Below are 21,413 nucleotides of genomic sequence, written 5' to 3'. Positions count from 1 at the left end.
ATGAGGGTTTACTTACTTTCATGACATTATTTTAATGTTACTTTGACTAAATCTTGCTAATTTTTTTAATGCATTAAATAAAATGTCGTACATTAGGATTGGCACCCGCTCTATCATTATGCATCACCTTAATTTTATTGGGAAAAATGTCATATTTTAAATTGAGTAAGTTATTTACCCATAGGATTATAAAATATCAATGCTTTTGATCTACTGATTGACATTATTATTTGTATTTTAGGCTTTTGTTCAAATAGGATTTAGATTATGCTATAGTTTTCTAATTTTGTATCTTTCAGCTGTGGAATTGTTTCTTTAAATGAGATCTTACTTGGAACCTTCATATATCAACTAGAAAAATCAGGGTTGTTCCGTGGCCTGAATGAAACTGGGGGTGTGTTGTGCTTGGGGTCCATCTGGAATGCCCTGAAGCATTGCTGATGAACCATAGGGCTCCCTGAAGCACATTTTGGAAACCAATGAGCTCTAGTAAAATATGTTAATAAATACTGTTTTTACATTACCTGTTGTAAAATAGGTGCTGAAGTATTTATCACTGAAGTGAGTAATTGGCTGACATCTTACTTGACTAGTTTTTTTCCACCTTGCTATTTTGTTTTAATAAAGAACATTAAGTATAAGTGAATCAGTTTTATGCAAAACAAATCAGAAATTTAAATTTTCTCTACTTTTTGAAGTAATTTGTATTTGCTTTTTTTTTTTGCATTTACTTATAGCTAGGTACATTTTGTAAGCTTAATTTCTCCTTTTTATTTAGATGAATAATACGGCAGCTAGTCCAATGTCTACTGCAACTTCAAGTAGTGGAAGGAGTACAGGGAAGTCTATAAGTTTTGCAACAGAATTACAGAGTATGATGTAAGTATGTCCCTGCATGCTATTGCTATTACTATTTTAAATTTATTCATGTTGAAAGACAATAGACATAACATTTATAAAACTTAACTTGGAAATAATTTGTTATTAATCAAGTAAAAATGAAATACTGTGGTAACATTTTACATTGCCATATGTAGAGGCAAAATTGGTTAAAAATGCTACAGTGGTACTGTATTTGAAAAATGAGTATTGGTTCATCTTTATAAATGATAGAATGAGTAATCAGGTGGACACATTTGCTCTAATTATTATTTGCCTGAGTCTGTGTTATGTATTGTTTGTTTCTATTCTAGTTTATAGATTTAGGAAATTTTGAAACTGATTATGTTCTTGGACAGTTGAAATGTTTTCACATGGAAGTTCTTAGTTTTTCTCAACTGTTGTAATAATTCAATAAGCCTAATTTAAATTAGTTTTTAGTTTTGATAACATTTGAAATCACTGTGTTTCAGAGCATTGGAGAAAAACTTAGAGCATTTAAAAAACAGATGTATTCAATCTTTGGGAAATTGCAGAGTCATTAAGATTTCTTAAGGCTCTGTTCAGCTTGATTTCTGGTGTCTTGCATTAAGTGAAACTACATCTCTTGATTTGATAAGAGGTAGCATATTTATTAGAAATGTCTGTTGACATATAGTAGTTTTTCATTATATTGGTTCAGGAGACAATTTTGTCTGTATAAGGTGGGGGACAACATATTATAGTGCTCTTCTTTTCCTGTGGATACATTATTCATGACTTAACAGGTAGTTTAAAAGAATATATCTGTTGAAGGTTTAAGTGTCTTCCTCTTGTGGCTAAATTGATAGCCTTCATAGTTGAATTAACGTCACTATGTGATGATTACTGTTAAAGGGTAAAATGAGTTTGGGCATATGTCTTATAATTGCATGATGAACTTACTTTATACAACATTAAAAACATTTAGTTCAGGAGCTCTCAAACTTTTTGGCCTTAGGATCCTTTTATACTTTTAATCATTGAAGATCCTGACGAATATTTGTTTATGAGGGTTATATCTATTAATATTTATTACTTAAAATTTATTATTAAAAATTTTTTTTTTTTTGAGACAGTCTCACTCTGTTGCCCAGGCTGTAGTGCAGTGGCACAGTCTTGGCTCACTGCAACCTTCACTTCCTGGGTTGAAGCGATTTTCCCGCCTCAGCCTCCCAAGTAGCTGAGATTACAGAGGTGTGCCACCACACCCAGCTAATTTTTGTATTTTTAGTAGAGACAGGGTTTCGCCATGTTGGCCAGAATTACTTAGAATTTAAAAAGAAAGAAATTTATGCATTAACTTGAAAAGTAGTAAACCTATTATATGTTAATGTAAATAATATATTTCTTATAAAAATATTCTAAAGCCAAAAATTGATTATGCCTTTCAGATGAGATGCCAATAAATTTGACATATTTAGCAACTGTATGAAGTGAGCCTATATTTTAAATTATGGAAAATTATAAGAGTTTATGCTTATATACATTTTTGTGGATTAGTTTAATTTTTTTCATTACAGTTTAGTGGCTTTATATTAAGAATATTTTATGTTGTATTATGTTAATTATGTTTAAAAACACTAAGCATGTTTTAAAAGGTTTAGAATAAGGTGAAAAAATTCATTTTCTGTAGAGCTGGTTCATTGATTTACTTTGTATTTTTAAAACTTTTAATTTGGGAATTTTCAAACTTATAGTGTAATGAAACCTATATATCCATAATCTGGCTTTAACAATAATTGTGTTTTTCCAGTCTTATTTAACCTTTCTCCCTACTCTCCTTTTTTAAAAAAAAAATGAAGTATTTTAAAGCAAATCCCAGACATCTTATTTCAAAATTTATGGTATTTATTAAAACAATATACTTGTTAGTAAAGTTAAAAACAGATGTCCTATAGCAGAAGTCAACAAACTATGGCCATGGACTTGCTGCCTGCTGTTTTTGTAAATAACTTTTTACTGTACCATACCCAGGCTTATTCATCTATCTGTTGTCTATTGAAGCGTTCATGCTCTGTGCCAGAGTTGAGTATTTGCGACAGAGACTATATGGCCTGTAAAGCTGACAATATTTACTATATGGTCTTTTACAGAAAAGGTGTGATAATCTCTGATCTGTAAAAGACAGTTGCCTTTAAGAAGAAGGCTACAAAAATTAAAAATAAAAATTAAAAAAACCTATGTACCTACCAAAATTAAAAATAAAATATTAAAAAAACCAAACTATGTTCCCACAAAAATTAAAAATTAAATTAAAAGCTGTAGAGTATTATATTCTTCTGTTATTTATACTTAGGAGAGCTTCTATTTAGTGCATTTGACGGACCTTGGGCCATTTTAAAAAAAAACTGAGAAAAAATAAAGGCTAAATTCAGCACTTTCTTATTAAATACTTTTGCAAACATCTTCCCAACCAATGTACCTAAGCTGAATTCGGAATGCAAAAGTTATTGTTGGCTACAGCTCTGGAAGAAATGTACATTTTCCTTCTATTTCAGACCTCATAGAGAGGCCACTCCTAATAGTTACGTTCATCATTTGTAGTCTGAAGTTATTTTTTTCCCCCTTAGGAATTTCTTTATAGAACAGGGAAATAGGGCCAAAATTGGGAGAATCTTTTTAAGTTTACCGGTATTTCTATTGTTATAAGATTTTTAGGCTTTTGATTGTATAAAATTAGACTCATTATACATTTAATTCTTGCTTATGTATATTTCAAATGAGAAAGTGTGGACTTATGCTGCTATGTTTATTTTGTGTTACAGTAATTTCATTCTGTGAATCCCTACTTTACTGCTGCTGTTCATAGTTCTAAGCCTGTTTATATTGCTACTTTTCAATCCTCTGCTGCTGTCTTCCCCATCCATTCACTATTAATGAGTTGTTGTTCTTTTGGCTCCCTGGTCTCTAAATAAGTAACAATATTGTAGCGTCATTTCTGGGGAATGGTTTCACTGAAAGTTATCTGGTTGTCAAGCACAAATGAAATAGTCATGATCTGCTATTAAATCTAGAACTGGCAACCAATCTGTCCTAGTATTAGAGCCTTGAAGAACTTACCATATTTTGAATTTGGGTGATAAATACCACCAGTGAAGCATTCTTAACAGAAGTTGCGTTGTTGTTGTTTTTTTTGAAAGGAATCTAGCTTTGTTGCTCAGGTGCTGGAGTGCAGTTGCCTGATCTCTGCTCACTGCAACCTCCGCCTCCCGGCCTCAAGTGATTTTCCTGCCTCAGCCTCCCAAGTAGATGGGAATACAGGCATGCGCTACCATGCCAGGCTGATTTTTGTATTTTTAGTAGAGATGGGGTTTCACCATGTTGGCCAGGCTGGTCTTGAACTCCTGACTTCAAGTGATCCACCTGCTTTGGCCTCCCAAAGTGCTGGGATTACAGGCTTCAGCCACCGCACCCGGCCCCTTCTTACAGATTTCAAAGGAAAGGATTAGTAGTCTAACAAGTGTTAGTGGGTTGGGATGATAGCAGTTGTGCCTTACCTACTGCATATAACTGAGTGCATTTGCTATATGCTCTTTATCACAGCTCCTTTGAATAACCTGTATTGGAATGGTCCAGAGGTTTTTCATTTTTAGGTTATTGAACTCAAGCAGCCTGTAAATTTGAAAGTGAAATCTTTTCAGTTCACATTACAGGTATTTTAACAAACTTCTTAAGAATTTTAATTAATTTAAATGCACTTTGAGAATCTTCACTGAGTTCTTCCTTACTTTACCCATTTATATATTTCTTGCCTTGTCATGTACTTTTTCAGAGTTACAGGCCTGGTGGTAATGATGCCAGATTTCACAGCTCAGTAGTGCTTAGTAATTATAATGTTACCATGTTTTTAAAAATTGGGAGTTTTTGGGATAAATAGCAATAACATTGAAAAAATCTTGTTTACATGTTACTTTTATATTGTAAGAATTCTTCCAAATGAAAATTTCATCCTTATCTAACATCCACAAATTAAAAAAATTTTAATCAGAATTTTCTTATATACAATAAAATACATTTTTAAAATTGTACAGTTCTGGAATTTTTGCATTTTAAAAAATTACCTTTGTATTTTTGAGATGGGGTCTCTATGTTGCCCAGGCTGGTTTCAAACTCCTAGGCACAAGTGACCCTCCTGCCCCTGTCTCCCGAGTAGCTTGGACTACAGGCATGTGCCACTGTGCCCAGCTAAAAGTCATTCACTGAGTCCTTATTAGATGGCAGGAACTGAATGCCTTCAAGAGGCATATACTCTAGCAGTAGAGAAGGAGACAAATATTTGTAATGAAATAGGATGCGAAAAATTCCATGGTAGTACAAAGGAGGGAATGAGGAACTCTTCTGAGGATAAGCTACCTACGTTTAGGTCTGTAGTTCTGCGCGCTTCCTGGAATGTCTGTTAAGTGTTCTGTGAGCACCTCAAATTTAGAATGTCCAAAACTGAACTAATAATTTTCTCAGTAAGATTTGCTTCTTCTCCTGAGAGTGTTTGGGATAAATAGCAATGACCATTTATTCATTGCTGCAGTATACTAGAGCTTTGTTTTATATGTGAAATGGTATCATTTGACTATTTTTTAAGTATTATGAAGATATGAGCTGTGAAAGAATGTGTGCCCCCTTCATCTGACTTTAGAGAGCCCTGATATGTATAGTCTCTGAATTTTTAGTAGATGGGTTTTTAAGCTAACACAGGCTTCCTTCAAATATTGTTTCCCTGGTTCATTTAAGTTTTACAGGAAACTGGGAGAAAGAAAAACTCCTGAAGGTAAAAAGTACGAACATACTATAATTCCAAGGGTGCTTTAATAATATCAGTGATAATAATGAATGCTTGTATAGAGCATGCTGTGTACCAGGCGCTCTCTTGAGTACTTCCATATGCCATTTCATTTCATCCTCACACAACCCTGTGAGGGTAGATGCTATTATTCCCCTTTTATAGATGAAAGAATAGAGACACAAAGGTTGAGTAACTCACCAAATATTATCCTATAGTCAGTGGCAAATTCTGGATTAATGCCAGGAAGTCTGACTCCAGATTCCGTGCTGTAGACACTTACGCTAAACTACATTTCAGTTAATAAACTTTTTATTTTGATTTACAAAATTTAGTTTATAAATAACTTTCAACAGTTTATGTGTGACTACTGTGCTATAATGAAATAAAATGTGAAAGCTAAATGTTTTTTCAGTTGATTGCTCAGTTATTAGTAACAAGGTCCAGGTGATCCTCCTGCCTCAACAAGTAGCTGGAACTACAGGGGTGGGCCACCACACCTGGCTGATTTTTGTGTTGTTTTGTAGAGGCAGGATTTTGCCATGTTGCTCAGGCTGGTCTTGAACTTCTGGGCTCAAGTGATCCTCCCACCTTGGCCTCCCAAAGTGTTGGGGTTAGAAGCATAAGCCTCTGTGCCCAGCCTGTCATTTTTATATTGTCATAGCATTTGTTGCAGTTTCTTATATCTAACAACAGATCTTTTTCAGCAAGGGCATATCAGTAACCAAAAGAAAGTATAATTTTTTCATAGAAATTATATACTTACTATATACTCCTTATTAGATGCTCGTATTTGTGTTATTTCATAATTTTGGATATAAATATGGCCATATTATTTGAATATTTAAATGTCTATCCTACTTTTGTGTTTTATCACTGTTAAATAATAATTGATCTTAATTCCTAATATTTAAATTACACTAAAATATGTGGTAAACTTATCCATTTACTTTTTGTGAAATGCATCTGTTTGGGATATTTTAAGATATACTTTAGTTTATAACTATAATAGTAATTAGGACTATTTTCAAATTGTAATGTAAGTGAGAATATGTATAAAGGCAGATTTCCTGAAAGTGAGAATATATATAAAAGCAGATTGAGAACATAAAAACACCGCATAATGGAAAGTCTTTTTTCCTTTCAGAAATGAAATAGGAAATGTTTAAGTTTCTAGATCCAGTGAAATTAAGTGCTTGTGTTAAAAAATGTTATTTTATAAATGTGGCTACATAAAATAATTGATGTTTTTATTTAAATATTACTATCAGTTCTCTCATGAGAAGGTAATAACTAGAACTTTCAGTTTAGGATTATATGTGTAATTACCAGGGAAAAAAGTGTCTTGCTTACTTATAGAAATGAATTCTTGAAATTCAGGTAGATGAAGTTATTTGAGTAGTTTTGTGATGAAAATCCTTAGTTATATGGAGAAAAATAGGTAAAAATTCACAGATCCATCAGCCTAAAATTGCAGTATAATTCCTGATTATCACACTGGAGAGTGGTAATCCCTGTTCTGAACTAATCTGATGGTAGATCCAGGCTATAATTGATACATAGCTATTTATAGTCTTTTTTTTATTTTTAGAGTGAATAGTCTTACGTTTCACCATGTTCCTGAATGCTTCTCTAGACTCTGCTGAAAGTATTATGTGATTTATGTACAGTATTAACTTTCAAAAATCTGAAAACTTTTTATTCTGCAATACATATTTCAGATAAGAGATTGTGAACTTGTATCTACCTCACAGGGTTAGTACGAAGATTAAATGAGATGATTGAATTAAAACACATAGTATAGTTCCTGGCAGATGATAAACATTGTGCTGTTGTTACCACTATCTTTTTAAAAAATAAATATTATCATCAACATACTGATTAAGGAGTTTATAAAAAGTAATTCAAGTGTAGGGGGAAATATTTGCAATTTAATGTGAAGAATTTCATAATTATAGAGAAGAAAGGATTTGTCTACATTATAGCATGCTGTAGAACTTTCCACAGTGATAGAAATTTTATTTCCTTTTTGTCCGGTGTGATAGCCACTAGCCACGTGTACCTATTGAGTGTATTAAAGAAGCCAGGCAGCTGAGCAACTGAATTGTAGATTTTATTTAATTTAAGTTTAGCCATAAACTTAGCAAATAGCTACCATATTGGGCAGCACAGAAGAAATATAGTAAATACAAATTATTTATAGAATGCTTCTTTTCTGGGTTGCATGTGTTACATTTTTATTGAGATTGGGAAAAATACATTTTACATGTTATAACCTGTTTTTATATTTGATTTTAACACAGTCATTGATTACTTTTTTCCTGTCTCTTTTTTAAGTTGTCATTGTCCCACAGTTCTTTATAGCTTTGAAGATGTTAATTTTTGGCTACTTTGGCAAGTCAGATTTGATTGAGAAGTTTAATATTACATTTATGTTCCATTTTTTAGAAAGTATGAATAATAAATGTTCAGTTTCTTAAAAATGTTCTTTTGTGAATGTATTTATATATATATATATACTCTTAGTCTTTCTGAAAAATGCTATGACTGTAGCTCTGAATGTATTACACTTGATTATCATGTCAGCATGTGTAATTGAATATGTAATGTCATTGTGAGTTTTAGGTTCTCATTTTTATGTAGCTAGATTTACAAAATTTCTGGTAGCTGTAAAATTAGCAATGTTATGTAGTATTCTGTCAATTCATTATTTTTATTATGGTGAGATTTTGAAAACTTGTTAGTTTAAATGTACCAGCTTCAAAATTAATCTTTAGAAAAGGGGGACCGGGTGTGGTGGCTCGTGTCTGTAATCCCAGCACTTTGAGGGGCTGAAGTCGGGGGATCTCTTGAGGCCAGGAGTTTTGAGACTAGCCCGGGCAACATACTTGAGACGCTGTCTCTACAGAAAATAAAATTAAAAGCAGTTATCTGGGCCCTGTAGTCCCAGCTACTTGGGAGGCTGAGGCAGGAGGATCATTTGCACCTAGGAGGTTAGGGCTGCAGTGAACCATGATCCTGCCACTGTTCTCCAGCTTGGGTAACAGAGTGAGACTGTCTCAAAAAATAAAAAATAAAAAAGGTACTAGATAAAAATGGATTCTTGACCGGGCACGGTGACTCACGCCTATAATCCGAGCACTTTGGGAGGCCGAGGCAGGCGGATCACAAGGTCAGGAGATTGAGACCATCCTGGCTAACATGGTGAAACCCCGTCTCTACTAAAAATACAAAAATATTAGCCAGGCGTGGTGGCAGGTGCCTGTAGTCCCAGCTACTCGGGAGGCCGAGGCTGGAGAATGGCATGAACGCAGGAGGCGGAGCTTGCAGTGAGCTGAGATCGTGCCACTGCACTCCAGCCTGAGTGACAGAGTGAGACTCCGTCTCAAAAAAAAAAAAAAAATGGATTCTTCATTACTAAAAATATATCAGAGAGTGGTTAGTAGTTTTAGATAGGAAATTAATATTTGATGCCTATGATTATATATTGATTTGCCTCGTTACAGTAAATTCTGTAAATTAAAAAAGGTGAGTGTAATTTTAGAAAAGAGTAGTGAATTCTTAATATAGAGGAATAAATTTTGTTGATTTTGACTTTTTGCTGGTTCTGAAGTCCCATGATAGTTAAGTTTACCAAAGCACAGTTTTGATTATCTCTAGATGTGAGACTGATGGACACTTTTACATTACAGCCAAAGAAATGAGAATTGGGCCAGGCGAGGTGGCTCACGCCTATAATCCCAGCACTTTGGGACGCTGAGGTGGGCAGATCACTTGAGGTCAGTCAGGAGTTCGAGACCAGCCTGGCCACCATGGTGAAACCCTGTCTCTATTAAAAAAAAAAATAAACATTAGCCAGGCGTGGTGGCACACGCCTTTAATCCCAGCTACTTAGGAGGCTGAGGCAGGAGAATCGCTTGATCCTGGTGGGTGGAAGTTGCAGTGAGCTGAGATTGCGCCACTGCACTCCGGCCTGGGTGACAGAGTGAGATTCTGTCTCAAAAAAAGAAAAAAAAAGAAATGAGAATTGATATATTTTGATGTGTTTTAAGATGTTAACATATATTAACATATATGTGTGTATATGTATGTGTGTTTTTAATATACTAAAATATATCAAAAATGTATATTCAGATGAGTATGCCATCTTTTGCAAATATATCTTTTTTGGACATCTATGTAGATTTTAAAAAAAACCTTAGCTGTGAAATACCATATGCCTTTGAAAAAAATGTTGTTGTAGTCATTAGAAAGTTTTCTAATTGGCATAACATTTTTTTCCCGTGACAGAATAGAGTACACAACCACTTTTCTAGAGAAGAGGAGTGAGAACTAATCCTTAATCTATTATCTTTGACTGCTTTCTTCTTCTTACCTTTCATAGGTTTCTGTGTCTTAACCAACTACGTTACAACCAGTTTTTGCCATGGCTGGTAGAGTCCTATTAGCCTTTCATGGCTTTCTCTCTATTCCTGTATTACACTGGTCAGTAATGTGTGTTTAATAGGGAAACGGGGGGAAATTAAATTTTTGGGGTTGGCCTGGCAATCAATTAATATTTATTTATTCAACAAAAATAACACTCTTTTTGGTTGGAATTACTTTCCAAACATTCAGACTTGGAATACAACCCATTTCTAAGTCAAGCACCGATAGTATTTTTTATTCTGCCTCTTCCAATTTAGAATTTGTGCGTATCAATGTCTTTTATATATCTCTAATCCTTTAGAAGTATGTGAACATAGTTAATGTTTATTTTTAATGGAAATAAAACTTCACTTATCTGGAATTTGTAATTAAATATAAATATTTCAAAAGGCAAATTGATACAAAGAAAACGCTACATCTGAGTGATTAAGGTAGCATGATACAGTGGAGAAGACTAGTTTTGGAGCTGCAAGATCTTGGTTCACTTCTTTCTGTATTGGTGGATTTTATATTTTAGGAACAACCCCCACCCCCAGTGAAAAACCCTGGAAATTTTATGGGTAGGGGAACTGTTATATCAACATTTTATTCTATAATAAATGAAGTATTTTTAATATTTCCTCATACAGACAGTTTATATTATTTTCTGAAAAGGAAAAAATCAGAAAATACAGAAAGTTCATAATTAACACCTTAATTATTAAATTAAATTAAAGTGCTTGTTGGAGCTGGGCATGGTGGCTCATGCCTGTAATTCCAGTACTTTGGGAGGCTGAGGCAGGAGGATTGCTTGAGCCCAGGAGTTTAAGACCAGTCTGTGCAACACAGTGGTACCCTATCTCTAAAAAAAAAAAAAAAAAAAAGCCAGGCCTTTTGGCATGCTCCTGTGGCTCCTGATGCTTGGGAGGCTGAGGTGGAAGGATTGCTTAAGCCCAAGTGGTTGAGTCTGCAGTGACCTGTGATCGCTCCACTGCACTTTAGCCTGGGTGACAGGCTAAAGTGTCTCCAAAAAAACCTCAGTGCTATTAAGGCTTTGGTATTTATCTTTCCCGTTTCTTTCCAATGCATACAAACAATTAAAAAATACCAAAAGCCCATATCATAATTACTACTGTGTAACTTGGGTTTTTACTTAATATATATCACAGGACTTTTTCCATGTTGATAAATACACAGCATTATCTTTATAAGCTGCACTATAAACCGTAGCCTGAAGCGATCCTTCTGCCTCAGCCTCCCAAAGTACTGGGAATACAGGGGTGACCCACCACACCTGGCCTAAAACCTTTTTTTTCTTTTTTTAAATGTGTCTAGAGATCTCTGCATAGCAATATATAGGAGACTGTGTGTGTGTGTGCGTGCATTTGTGTAGTTACTGTTTGAATAAATCAGGAAGCCTTAAATGCAGTGAAGCCCCTTATTATCCAAGGAAACTGAGACAATCCCTGAATGAGTTAGCAGCGGCAGTAGAAGTAATGAGATCCTCACACAGATAAGCAAAAAAGAAGATCATAAAAGCATCTATGATTCCTTTCCAAGCCAGGCATACACTTTGGGGTGTGTACATTTGTGTGTGACTTAATTTTTTATTATGTTCCTAGTAATTTTTAGTCATTACTGTGCTTTTTTGGTAACTGTCCTTTTTTCCTTTCACCTACTATATTGTGAACAACTATGTTATCAGATCTTTTTATTTCATTGTGTGTATATCTATCATATTATTTTTAATCCCCTGCTGTTAAGTAATTAGGTTATGTCCAGTTTTTCCACTATTATTAAAAATGATATAATGGAATCTTGATACCTACTATTTGAAAGTCATGGAGGAATTTTTGAGTCTAAAGACTTTTTTGATACTAACTTCCTAATTTTTCCTACAGGAAAGTTGAACTAACGTATTTCTATCAAGTTATGAGAGCACCTCCCTCCATCTTCCCTGACAATTTTTAACAGTAAAAATATTGCGTTGTTTTTCAGCTTTTCTTTGACAACTGAGCTTGAAAATACTTTGGCCATTTTTATTTCTTCTTTTGTGCTTGTCTGTATTCTTAGTATAATTCTACTGTTTTTTTTTTTTTTCCTATTAAGGACCTTTGATATACTCAAGGCACTGACCTTTAGTTGATTATATTTGGCATTTTCCCTGTTTTCCCCGCCAGCCCCTAAATCTTGAGGTTTCCTTAAGGTTTGTATATAGTGATTAGAAAAAAAAAATAAGAGTTTTCATTGCTCATATAGTTTAATCAGTCTTATATATCTTATTGCTTCTGTCTTTGACAGAATGTCCTACCCTTGATTTTGATACATGTCTTCATGCACTTACATTTCATGTTTTTAGTTTCTGTGGTTTAATATTTAATCCATTGTTTTGTTTTATGATGTCAGGGAGGGTTCTAAGTTAGAATAATTTTTCTTCAAATTGATTTGCCAGTGTACTTACCATCTCAAATTATATAAGCCTTCATTTCTCCTCAGAATTGAAATACTACCTTTATCAGATAATAAATTATTTTAAACTTTTCTGCTTTGTTCCGTTGAGTAGTCTATTCCTTTGCCAGTACTGCATTATTTTAGTTATTATAGCTTCTTGATATGTTTTAATAGTTAGTATTATAGTTCAAATCCATCTGCATAACTTTTCTTTTTAAAATATTTTTGACTCTTTTCGTATTTTTATTTTTCCAGATGAATTTTTAGGAATCATTTTATCAAGTTCCAAAACAAATTCTAAGTGCAAATTTTAAGTAGTTTCATTTTTCTTTTCTTTTTCTGCTTTTTGCTGTGTACTCAGATTTCAGACATTGGTCTGTGCAATTCATTTTACTTTTAAAGTTGATTAATGAAATCATTTCACATTTAGAAAGTTTATTTGAAACAACGCTGGAGAGAAACAGTAAAAACGACTAATGAGTGGGCTGGTTAACTACTGTACTATTAGAGACTCTGAAGAACTTCTCAGTTTTCTTTAATATTTTTCTTGCTAGAATGTAGAATTGTGCTGTGACTGCAGTATGTAAAAATCAGCCAAACTATTCCCTCAATTTTAAATCATGCAGTTATTGTCTTAATTTTGAATGGTAGTCATAGCTGGAAATAAATGACCAGTTTAATTTTTTTATAGATATATAAAACTGCATTCTAATAGAATTGTATATGTAGATATCTATGCAATATAATAAAGAATAAAGCTATTTAATGTATTCTTTATTTCATAAATATATGATCTAAGTGATCAAATGGTTCTATTTTAAAGAAATTATTTCTACAGTAGATTATGAACATTCATGACTACTTGTAAACAGAATACTAGGTACAGTTGCTCCATAGTACTCTACTTGTAATACAGTGATGTCCTAGTGAATCATAGAAGCATAAAATGTACTTTGTTTCTAGGATAAATAGTCCCAATCTGTAATTTTGTTTGAATTTATAGATTTATTTTTATAGTTTTTGTTTTCTCTCCCCTTGGCTGGTAATTTTGTTGCTGTCATGCCAGACTCCAGCAATGTTTCACCTTCTTTCCTTTTGAATGTTGCTTCCAGTCTACAACAGTATAGTAATCAAATTTATTAGATTTGTATCTATAATAAGAGTTCATAAACTAGGAAAACTTGATACACTTTCTTTTCTGAAAAAAACTACTTGATCTTTGGTGCATAAACATAATAATTTTGAGAGGGGTTTGCTTACTCCTTGGTTCAGATTTTTTATTGTATTTTCTAAGGCTGAAATTGTCAGGTAGACGATCAAAGGTTATTTGTAAGTCCTTTGGGACTGACTCTTTTCTCAATGAAATACTGTTAGGATTTTTAGTTAGATTGCTGTAGTTCAATACACTTTTTTTGCTTATAAAAAAGTTCAGGTAATATTTATTTTCAGCTGTGTCTAATTACCATTCATGTCATTTTAAGGAAGTAGGCAAGACAGCTGGTTGGGATGGCAAAGGTTTGAGGTAGGGGAGTTTGAAGAGAGTGGTAAATGTTTGTTATGTCAGCGGTAAAATTAGGGACAGAAAGCTAATTAGGAGTATACTAATTGTTGCCTAAGTTGTCAATGACTCAGCTGAGCTTAGTCAGCTTATAAGGCCTCTAACAGGCTGTATTTCTCTTTTTCGAAGTGCTCAGCAGCTGGGCATAGGGCTGGGAAAGAAAGATAATTGGGTTAATTTAGGTATTTGAAGGGCAGATGTGGCAGAAAGCTATTGAAATTTGAGATGTTGGAGGTTCTGATCACTAAGTTTGGGCTGGTTGGGAGGGATAGAATAGAAAGTATGGAGTTGATCAATTTGGAGAAAAATGGGGAGGGAGAAAGGATTGGAGATTTTAGTGACGTATAAAACTAGGTAGAGTAGAAGTAGTAATTAAGAGAGCTGGAGGAACAGAAAATGTAACAGAAAATACAAGTATCACCTTGGAAATCTCATCGTCCTGGAAGTCTTCTTTGACATCTCCACTCAGTTTCCTTTCTGTGTGCTGTGGTAACTTATAATACTCTTTTAAGTCCTCATTTTACTATGTTACAGTGATCTTTTTATTTTTCTCTCTTCCTCACCATAAGCTCCTTGATTATGGGGATTGTTTTAAATTTCATGTTTTACAGCGCCTGGTACGTAAGTATGCCTGGTAGGTGTTGAATTTAGTAGAATGCATAGGAAGTTGTGATCTTGATGGGTTAGTATAGTGTAGGAGGGCAGTCTTTGTGGGAGTGGCCGAAGTGATGAGTGAGTTGTATACTTGAAGTGTTTTCACTAATTTAGAGCATAATTTTTTTGTATGTGTCTTAGTTTCTGTGACCAGCTATTACAGTGGTCCTCAACCATTTTGGCACCAGGGACCAGTTTCCTGGAAGGCATTTTTTTCCACAGACCTGGGTTGGTGGGGTGGGGACATGAGGAGTATGGTTTTGGGATGCAACTGTTACACCTCACATCATCAGGCATTAGATTCTCAAGGAGCGCAGAACTTAGATCCTTCGCATGTGCAGTTCACAATAGGGTCGGAGAATCTAATGCTGCTACTGATCTGACATGAGGTAGAGCTGAGGTGGTAATGTTCGCTCTTGCTGTGCAGCCTGGTTCCCAACAGGCCATGAACTGGAACTGGGGGTTGGGGACCCCTGAGCTATTATAAATCAGTCTGAAAATGTAAAGACTTCATTCATTTAGACACTACTGGGATATCTTAAATTTCCTGATTAGAACCTGGCATTTAGCTGACAAAAAGAGCTTATCCTTAAAATTTTTTGTTGTTTTTATGTGTTTTATAAGCTTCCTTTAAAAGGCATAGTAATATGATTATGACCACATCTTAGCAGCCAGAAATTATTTTTAGAAATTATTATTTGCTTTGAAGTTTTCATCGCCCAATTTTTCCCTCTCATTTGTACTCTCAACATTTGGTCTAAAGCAGTGTTACTCAGCAAGTTTGTGACTATTATTGGTCTTCTGTGAGAAAGTAGCTTGAGCCAAAATGTAAACCAATTCCCTGCTTCCTTTGTTGAAATAGTTTTCTTGTGATAAAAGCAGAAATTAAATGGTGTGTATTACAAATTACCTAATGTAATTGATTTACATTCTGGTGCAAATTCCTTGTATTTTATTGTGTACTTGAAATAGTTTTTAGACTAGCACCTGTTGGGCAGACCACATTTAATCTAGAAGATTATTATATACAAATGTTTTTTGTTTATTCATTCACAAATACCAAGTGGGTGCCTACTGTGTACTATGTACCGTTCTAGGCTCTGGAGACATAGCAGTGAATAAAACAAACACAAAATCCTTAATCTCAGGGCTACATTCTAATTCTATTAGAAATATCAATTTTATTTCTCCTTTCTCAGAAATACTTTTTTGTAGTAAACTGTATTCTTGCAGTTTACAGTTTTGTGTATAAAAACTTTAGACTTAATTGTATGTATCTTTACGTATAGTGGCAATACTACTTTAAATTATATTTTTGGCTCTGGTAATTTTTTTTCCTGTGACTAATAAAACCTTTGAAAACAGTAATTGCTTATTTGAGTCACTTCCCAATTTTACTTGAAATTCGTTTTTCTGAAGCAAAGATCTTTTTATTTAAAAGGAGATGTAAAAAGAATTAATTTTGAATAAAAGAGAACATTGACAACATGAACTGATTATGCAGTGGATGGAATTGTATGTTAAGCAATCATTGTTTGGTTGCCTTTCTTGTATTCTGACAGATGACCTGTTTGTCAGACTTCAGAGTATTTTAGAGACTATATTGAAATAATGTAATTTTAATGATGAAATATAAAGAGCAGCAAATTGATGAAAACCAGTGAAACAACCTATGACTTAAAAAAATGAATCTTCCAGTGCAATGGTTCCCAAACTTTAGTGTGCATTAGAATCACCTGAGAGCCTTGCTGAACCATAAAACTGCTGGGTCTCATCTCCAGCCTTTCTGATTGAGTAAATCAAGGGTGAACTCAACAATTTGCCTTTCAAATAAATTCCCAGGTGATGTTGATGTTGGTGATCCAGAGACCATACTTGGAAAACCAGTGCTTTTATATAATGTCATCTTCTAGTGCCCCGATTTATCAATAAGTAGCTAATTTAATCATAGTTGTAGCAGATGGTGACTTAAAACTCAGCAGGTAAACTGAAAGCCAAGAAAGAACCAACATTTTTCTTAATCCTTATTTTAGTGGACTCATTAAATGGAAGATTGTGGGACAAAATATAGAGAATTATTGTGATTCCATAATTGTGACTTTAAATATGTAGAAGTAGACTGAAATACTAGTGATATTCTTTTTTCCCCCTCTAGTGTAGTTGTCTCTAGAGGAACTAAATTGAAATTTAAATACCCCATTTGTATTATAGGCAGTAACATTTACAATCAGGATCCCACCGATTATGTAGAGACAGAATTTAATGATACCAGTGGAAAGATTATAAACCTCTTTCCACTCATAAATTCATTTATTCAACATTTACTAAGTACATGTGGTGTGCCATGAACTGTGTATACATTTGTGGAAATAAATAATTATAAATTGTGATAAGGACTCTGAAGGAAAATGTACAGGGTATTATGAAATAGTGTAATGGGGGAACTAAAGCTTCTCAAAGAGAGTTCATTTAAGCTGAAACATGAAGGATAGATAGGAATTTTGGTTACACAGAGTTGTGGGAAGAGGAAATATCACTTCCATCACTAAATAGGTAATGTGCACTAACATCTTCCTATATATTATTTCATTTAACACCTTGTTAGTTGAATGATATTATTGCCAATATTTTTTTTTTTTTGAGTTGGAGTTTTACTTTGTCACCCAGGCTGGAGTGCAGTGGTGGGATCTTGGCTCACTGCAACCTCCACCTCCTGGATTCAAGTGATTCTCCTGTCTCAGCCTCCTGAGTAGCTGGGACTACAGGCATGCGCCACCATACCTGGATAACTTTTTTTTTTTTTGTATTTTTAGTAGAGACGGGGTTTCACTGTGTTGGTCAGTCTGGTCTCGAACTCTAGACCTCAAGTGATCCTTCTACCTCGGCCTCCCAAAGTGCTGGGATTACAGGCGTGAGCCACTGTGCCTGGCTATTGCCAAATTTTAGATCAAGAAAACGAGGAGACGATAAAACTAATGGTAGATAATTTTTTTTTAGAATTTAGAATTTCTTTAATAGAAATTAAATAACTTTCCAGAGTCATCTAGCTATTCAGTGGTAGAACTGGGATTAGATTTGGTCTTTCTGACTCCAGAGTCAGACTTTTAACTGCTATGTTATATTAGATTTAAACTTATTTTCCTCATTATTAAATAATATAAGTATACCCCTTTTTTTCTCATTTCTATGGAAATGAGAAAGGTTCTGCTTTTAATGTAAAAACTATAAGCTAGACATAAGCAGGCCATTTAGAGGGATACATACACATATCCACATATCCACACGTGTACACATGCATACATACCTATTTATATAACTTTAAACTTTCTCTGATTGTAAAAGTAATGCATTTGTTTGAGATTTTGGAATCTCTAGAACTAAAGAGGGAAATAATTTTTTCATTCACAGATAACCATACTGACATTCTGTTTCATTATTTCAGTAGGCATGTAGTATTTTTTAAAAATAGTAATTACAACGTGAATACAGAATTATTCTCTGATAAATAGACAAACAGTGTTTTAATGAAATATATGTCTTTTTTTAAAAAAAAAAGAATTGCGAAGTTCTTTTTTGGATGTAGAAAAATAAAGTATTTGGATTTCACTCTTCTGTTTAAAGGGAATAATCTCACAGGATTATGTTTCTTTTATTTAAAATTTTTTTCTCTGTCATGTGCATACTCCCTTGCTTTTGCAGACAGACCCCAAGGATGCTGGGGAGTTTAAAAATATATGGAATGTAAGCCTTGTTGCATTTATGTTTATTAACCAGTGTAAAAAATATATTAAAGGTCAAATTTTGTTTTTATCAAACTTATCATCTTGCCTGTAATGATACATGGATATTCCTTTTGGGTTCATTATGTGCCATAGTGATTTATGTTGAGGTATTTCTTTTGTGCACATCTACCACCAAAAGATTTTAAATACAATTGCAGAACTTTACATTTGTAACTTGAGAAAGAAGGAAATACATCTTAAAAAGAAAATCAGAACACTGTTCCCTAACAGTCATATATATATCAGTGAAATCGAATTCATTTTAAAGAAATTTAATTATTCACTGTAGTTTAATTTACTATATCTCTTAATTCTAAGGTGTTAAATATAAATTAAATTTAGATGTTAGCCAGATATCCCATTATTTCACTTATCTTAATATGATACATGTAAATAATTCTTTAGTCTTAGCTTCTTTCTTTGATAGTAAACTCACACATATTTGTGGGGTATTTTTATTTAAAATGTGTTCAATTTTTAATTATATAGAGTACCACCTCTCTCTTCAGCCATAAAAGTTATTTTTAAGGCATGTTCTTTTCTTATATAGTATTTCTTTAGCTGTTACCACGTCCCTTTGCTAAGTCCTCCTACTTTTTGTTTAGGCACTTGTTTATTTGTCCATCCACTTCCATCTACTGATTCATTAATTCATTTAATAAATGTTTATTGAGGCCTGGCATGATGGCTCACGCCTATAATCCCAGCACTTTGGGAGGCCAAGGTGGGCGAATCACCTGAGGTCGAGTTTGAGACCAGCCTGACCAACATGGTGAAACTGGGTCTCTACTAAAAAAAATACAAAAATTAGCCAGGCGTGGTGGCCTGCACCTGTAATCCCAGCTAGTCAGGCAGAGGCAAGAGAATTGCTTGAACCCGGGAGGTGGAGGTTGCAGTGAGCCAAGATTGCACCACTGTACTTTGGCCTGGGCAATAGAGTGAGACCCTATCTCAAGAAAAAAAAAAAAAAAAGAAATGTTTATTGAATTCCTATTATATGCCAGGCATTTGGCTAGATGATGTGAAAAGAAAGTAAGAGTGGGAGAGAGGGAATTCTTGTGTATCTGTGCTACCAAGAGAATGTGTAGTTTAGTGTACTGTATTGTATCTCTGTGCTTAATGAAGTTGCCTGTGGGGCTGCTCAGGAGGGCATGTGAGGTTCTAGCTACCCTCTCAGCCCTTCTTCGTTTCAACCCTGTAGACTCCTTTAAAAATCTATTTTATTTATTGGGCTTTCTTATAGCATTTCCTATGAAAAATGGATTTTGCAATTAAAAAACTTCAGTATCACCTGTGTAGTAGAATTATATATATTTACATATATGTATAAGTAGAGTGAGAAACTTACACACATAGAAACTGAGAGAATGACAGGTGGTAGATGCAGATAAGTATGTGAAAAGAGTTACAGATATGCTACTATAGGAATATGGAGGTGGATCAGAGAATTTTCAATTTGGAGGAAGAAAACTAGTGAAAATAGTGTCATTTGAGATTTTTCTTCAAGGATAGGCAATATTTAGCCCTGTAGAGATTTGTAGGTAGGGTGACAGTGAGGATAGGTAGGGAATATTGCAAGTACGGGAGACAGCATGATCAAAGACACAGAGGCAGGGATGAGGCATTTGGAGCAAATAGGTTACTGTGTCTAGAGAGAAACTGGGTCATAGAAAATACAGATAAAATATGATTAGTATCAAAATGTGGCAAGCTTTGGCAGACTGAGGAGTTAAGTCTTTTTCAAAGACAGTCGGAAACCTTTGAAAAATGTTTGAAAGATAAAGGTACGGTGTGCATTGATACTCATTAAGAAGAATTGATAATGCAGCATGTAAAATGAGTTGGCTGTGGAAAGACCTATTGTAGTAGTCCATGTAAGAGGGAATGGGAATGAAGAATAGCAAGCAAGTGTAAGTGATATTGCATAGGTTAGATTGTTAGGTCTTGGGGATTTATGAGATTAGAGAATTAGTTACCAAAAATGATTCCAAGGTTTCTATATTAGAGGACTAGCAAGCTGATCGTGCCATTAAGCTGCAGGTTTGAGCATTGGTTTATCATTTGTATCCTGGTTGATTTTTAAAAGATTTGAGGAGTCTGTCATAATTATTTATAATACTAAAGGATTAAAAAATGGAAATTGAGATGAAGCCTGAAAGGAATAGAGATACAAAATTAATCTTGAAGGTAAAAGTCTGCAGAGATGCATATAATAAAGTCCCTCTGGTTGCTGAGATGGGGCAAAAGTTTTACTGTCAACTTCATAGCAAATAGGAAAACATGTCATTTGAGCATGACATTTTACAATCTTTAACAATCAAGTGAACAAAAGTTTGATTTATTTATAATACTAAATTGTAATAGCTTATCTTTGATATTTTTATAAAGTGTCAAAGATTTTTATAAGTATTCTGACATCTTGTATTAATATCTCATTTAAATCTCAAAACATCCATGTGAGGCAGCGCAGATGGGTGGGTAGTTTTTCCTCTGTTTCATCCCATGAGGAACGTTTTAATATACAACCTTTTTGTTACATAAATCAGTTTGCTAACTTCTGATTCAGCTAGGTGAAACAGATTTCTAAACTCACCAGAATGAAGCCTGGCTTCAGAGCGTAGTACATGGCAACTACTAAACTATCCTGCTTGTAAAGAGTCCCTTAAACTTCAGGGATTTAAAAATTCTGTACCATTAGTTTTATCGTCTCCCTTGTCATAGTCTGAATCTTGGCTTATTGCCTTTTTAATTTCTGGAGTGGCCTTCTTTTTTAGGTCCACCAAGTATATTTCTCTTTTGTCTTAAAGGCAGACTCACCTTTCATATTTAGGATTTTTTTTCTCTAAGCTTTCCTAGCCAACCATGAAGAGCTAGTTTATACACT

General features: G+C 34.0%; 2 protein-coding genes across 17 annotated transcripts in view; one reads left to right on the top strand and one right to left on the bottom strand.

Annotated features, from left to right (window-relative positions):
- SUPT3H (SPT3 homolog, SAGA and STAGA complex component) overlaps positions 1–21,413 on the top strand; it is a 565,741-nt gene that overhangs the window by 11,995 nt on the left and 532,333 nt on the right. For 8 of the 10 annotated variants that reach the window (XR_010126711.1, XR_010126708.1, XR_010126710.1 and 5 more), the window contains exon 2: positions 779–879. Coding sequence is in view for 4 of the 10 variants with exons in the window: in XM_054490206.2 (XP_054346181.1) it covers positions 779–879 (101 nt within the window). In the remaining 6 variants the exon portion in view is untranslated. Of the gene's footprint in view, positions 1–778; positions 880–21,413 lie in introns of those variants that run through there. The other 2 variants (XR_010126712.1, XM_063666245.1) reach the window with 2 other exon arrangements.
- The window catches only part of RUNX2 (RUNX family transcription factor 2), a 347,192-nt gene that overhangs the window by 304,715 nt on the left and 21,064 nt on the right, over positions 1–21,413 (bottom strand). The gene's annotated exons all lie outside the window — the stretch shown is intronic.

This window comes from Pongo pygmaeus, chromosome 5 (assembly GCF_028885625.2).
Source record: "Pongo pygmaeus isolate AG05252 chromosome 5, NHGRI_mPonPyg2-v2.0_pri, whole genome shotgun sequence".
NCBI lineage: Eukaryota > Metazoa > Chordata > Mammalia > Primates > Hominidae > Pongo > Pongo pygmaeus.
Note: the sequence above shows the minus strand (reverse complement) of the source record. Positions and strands in the feature narration are given on the sequence as shown.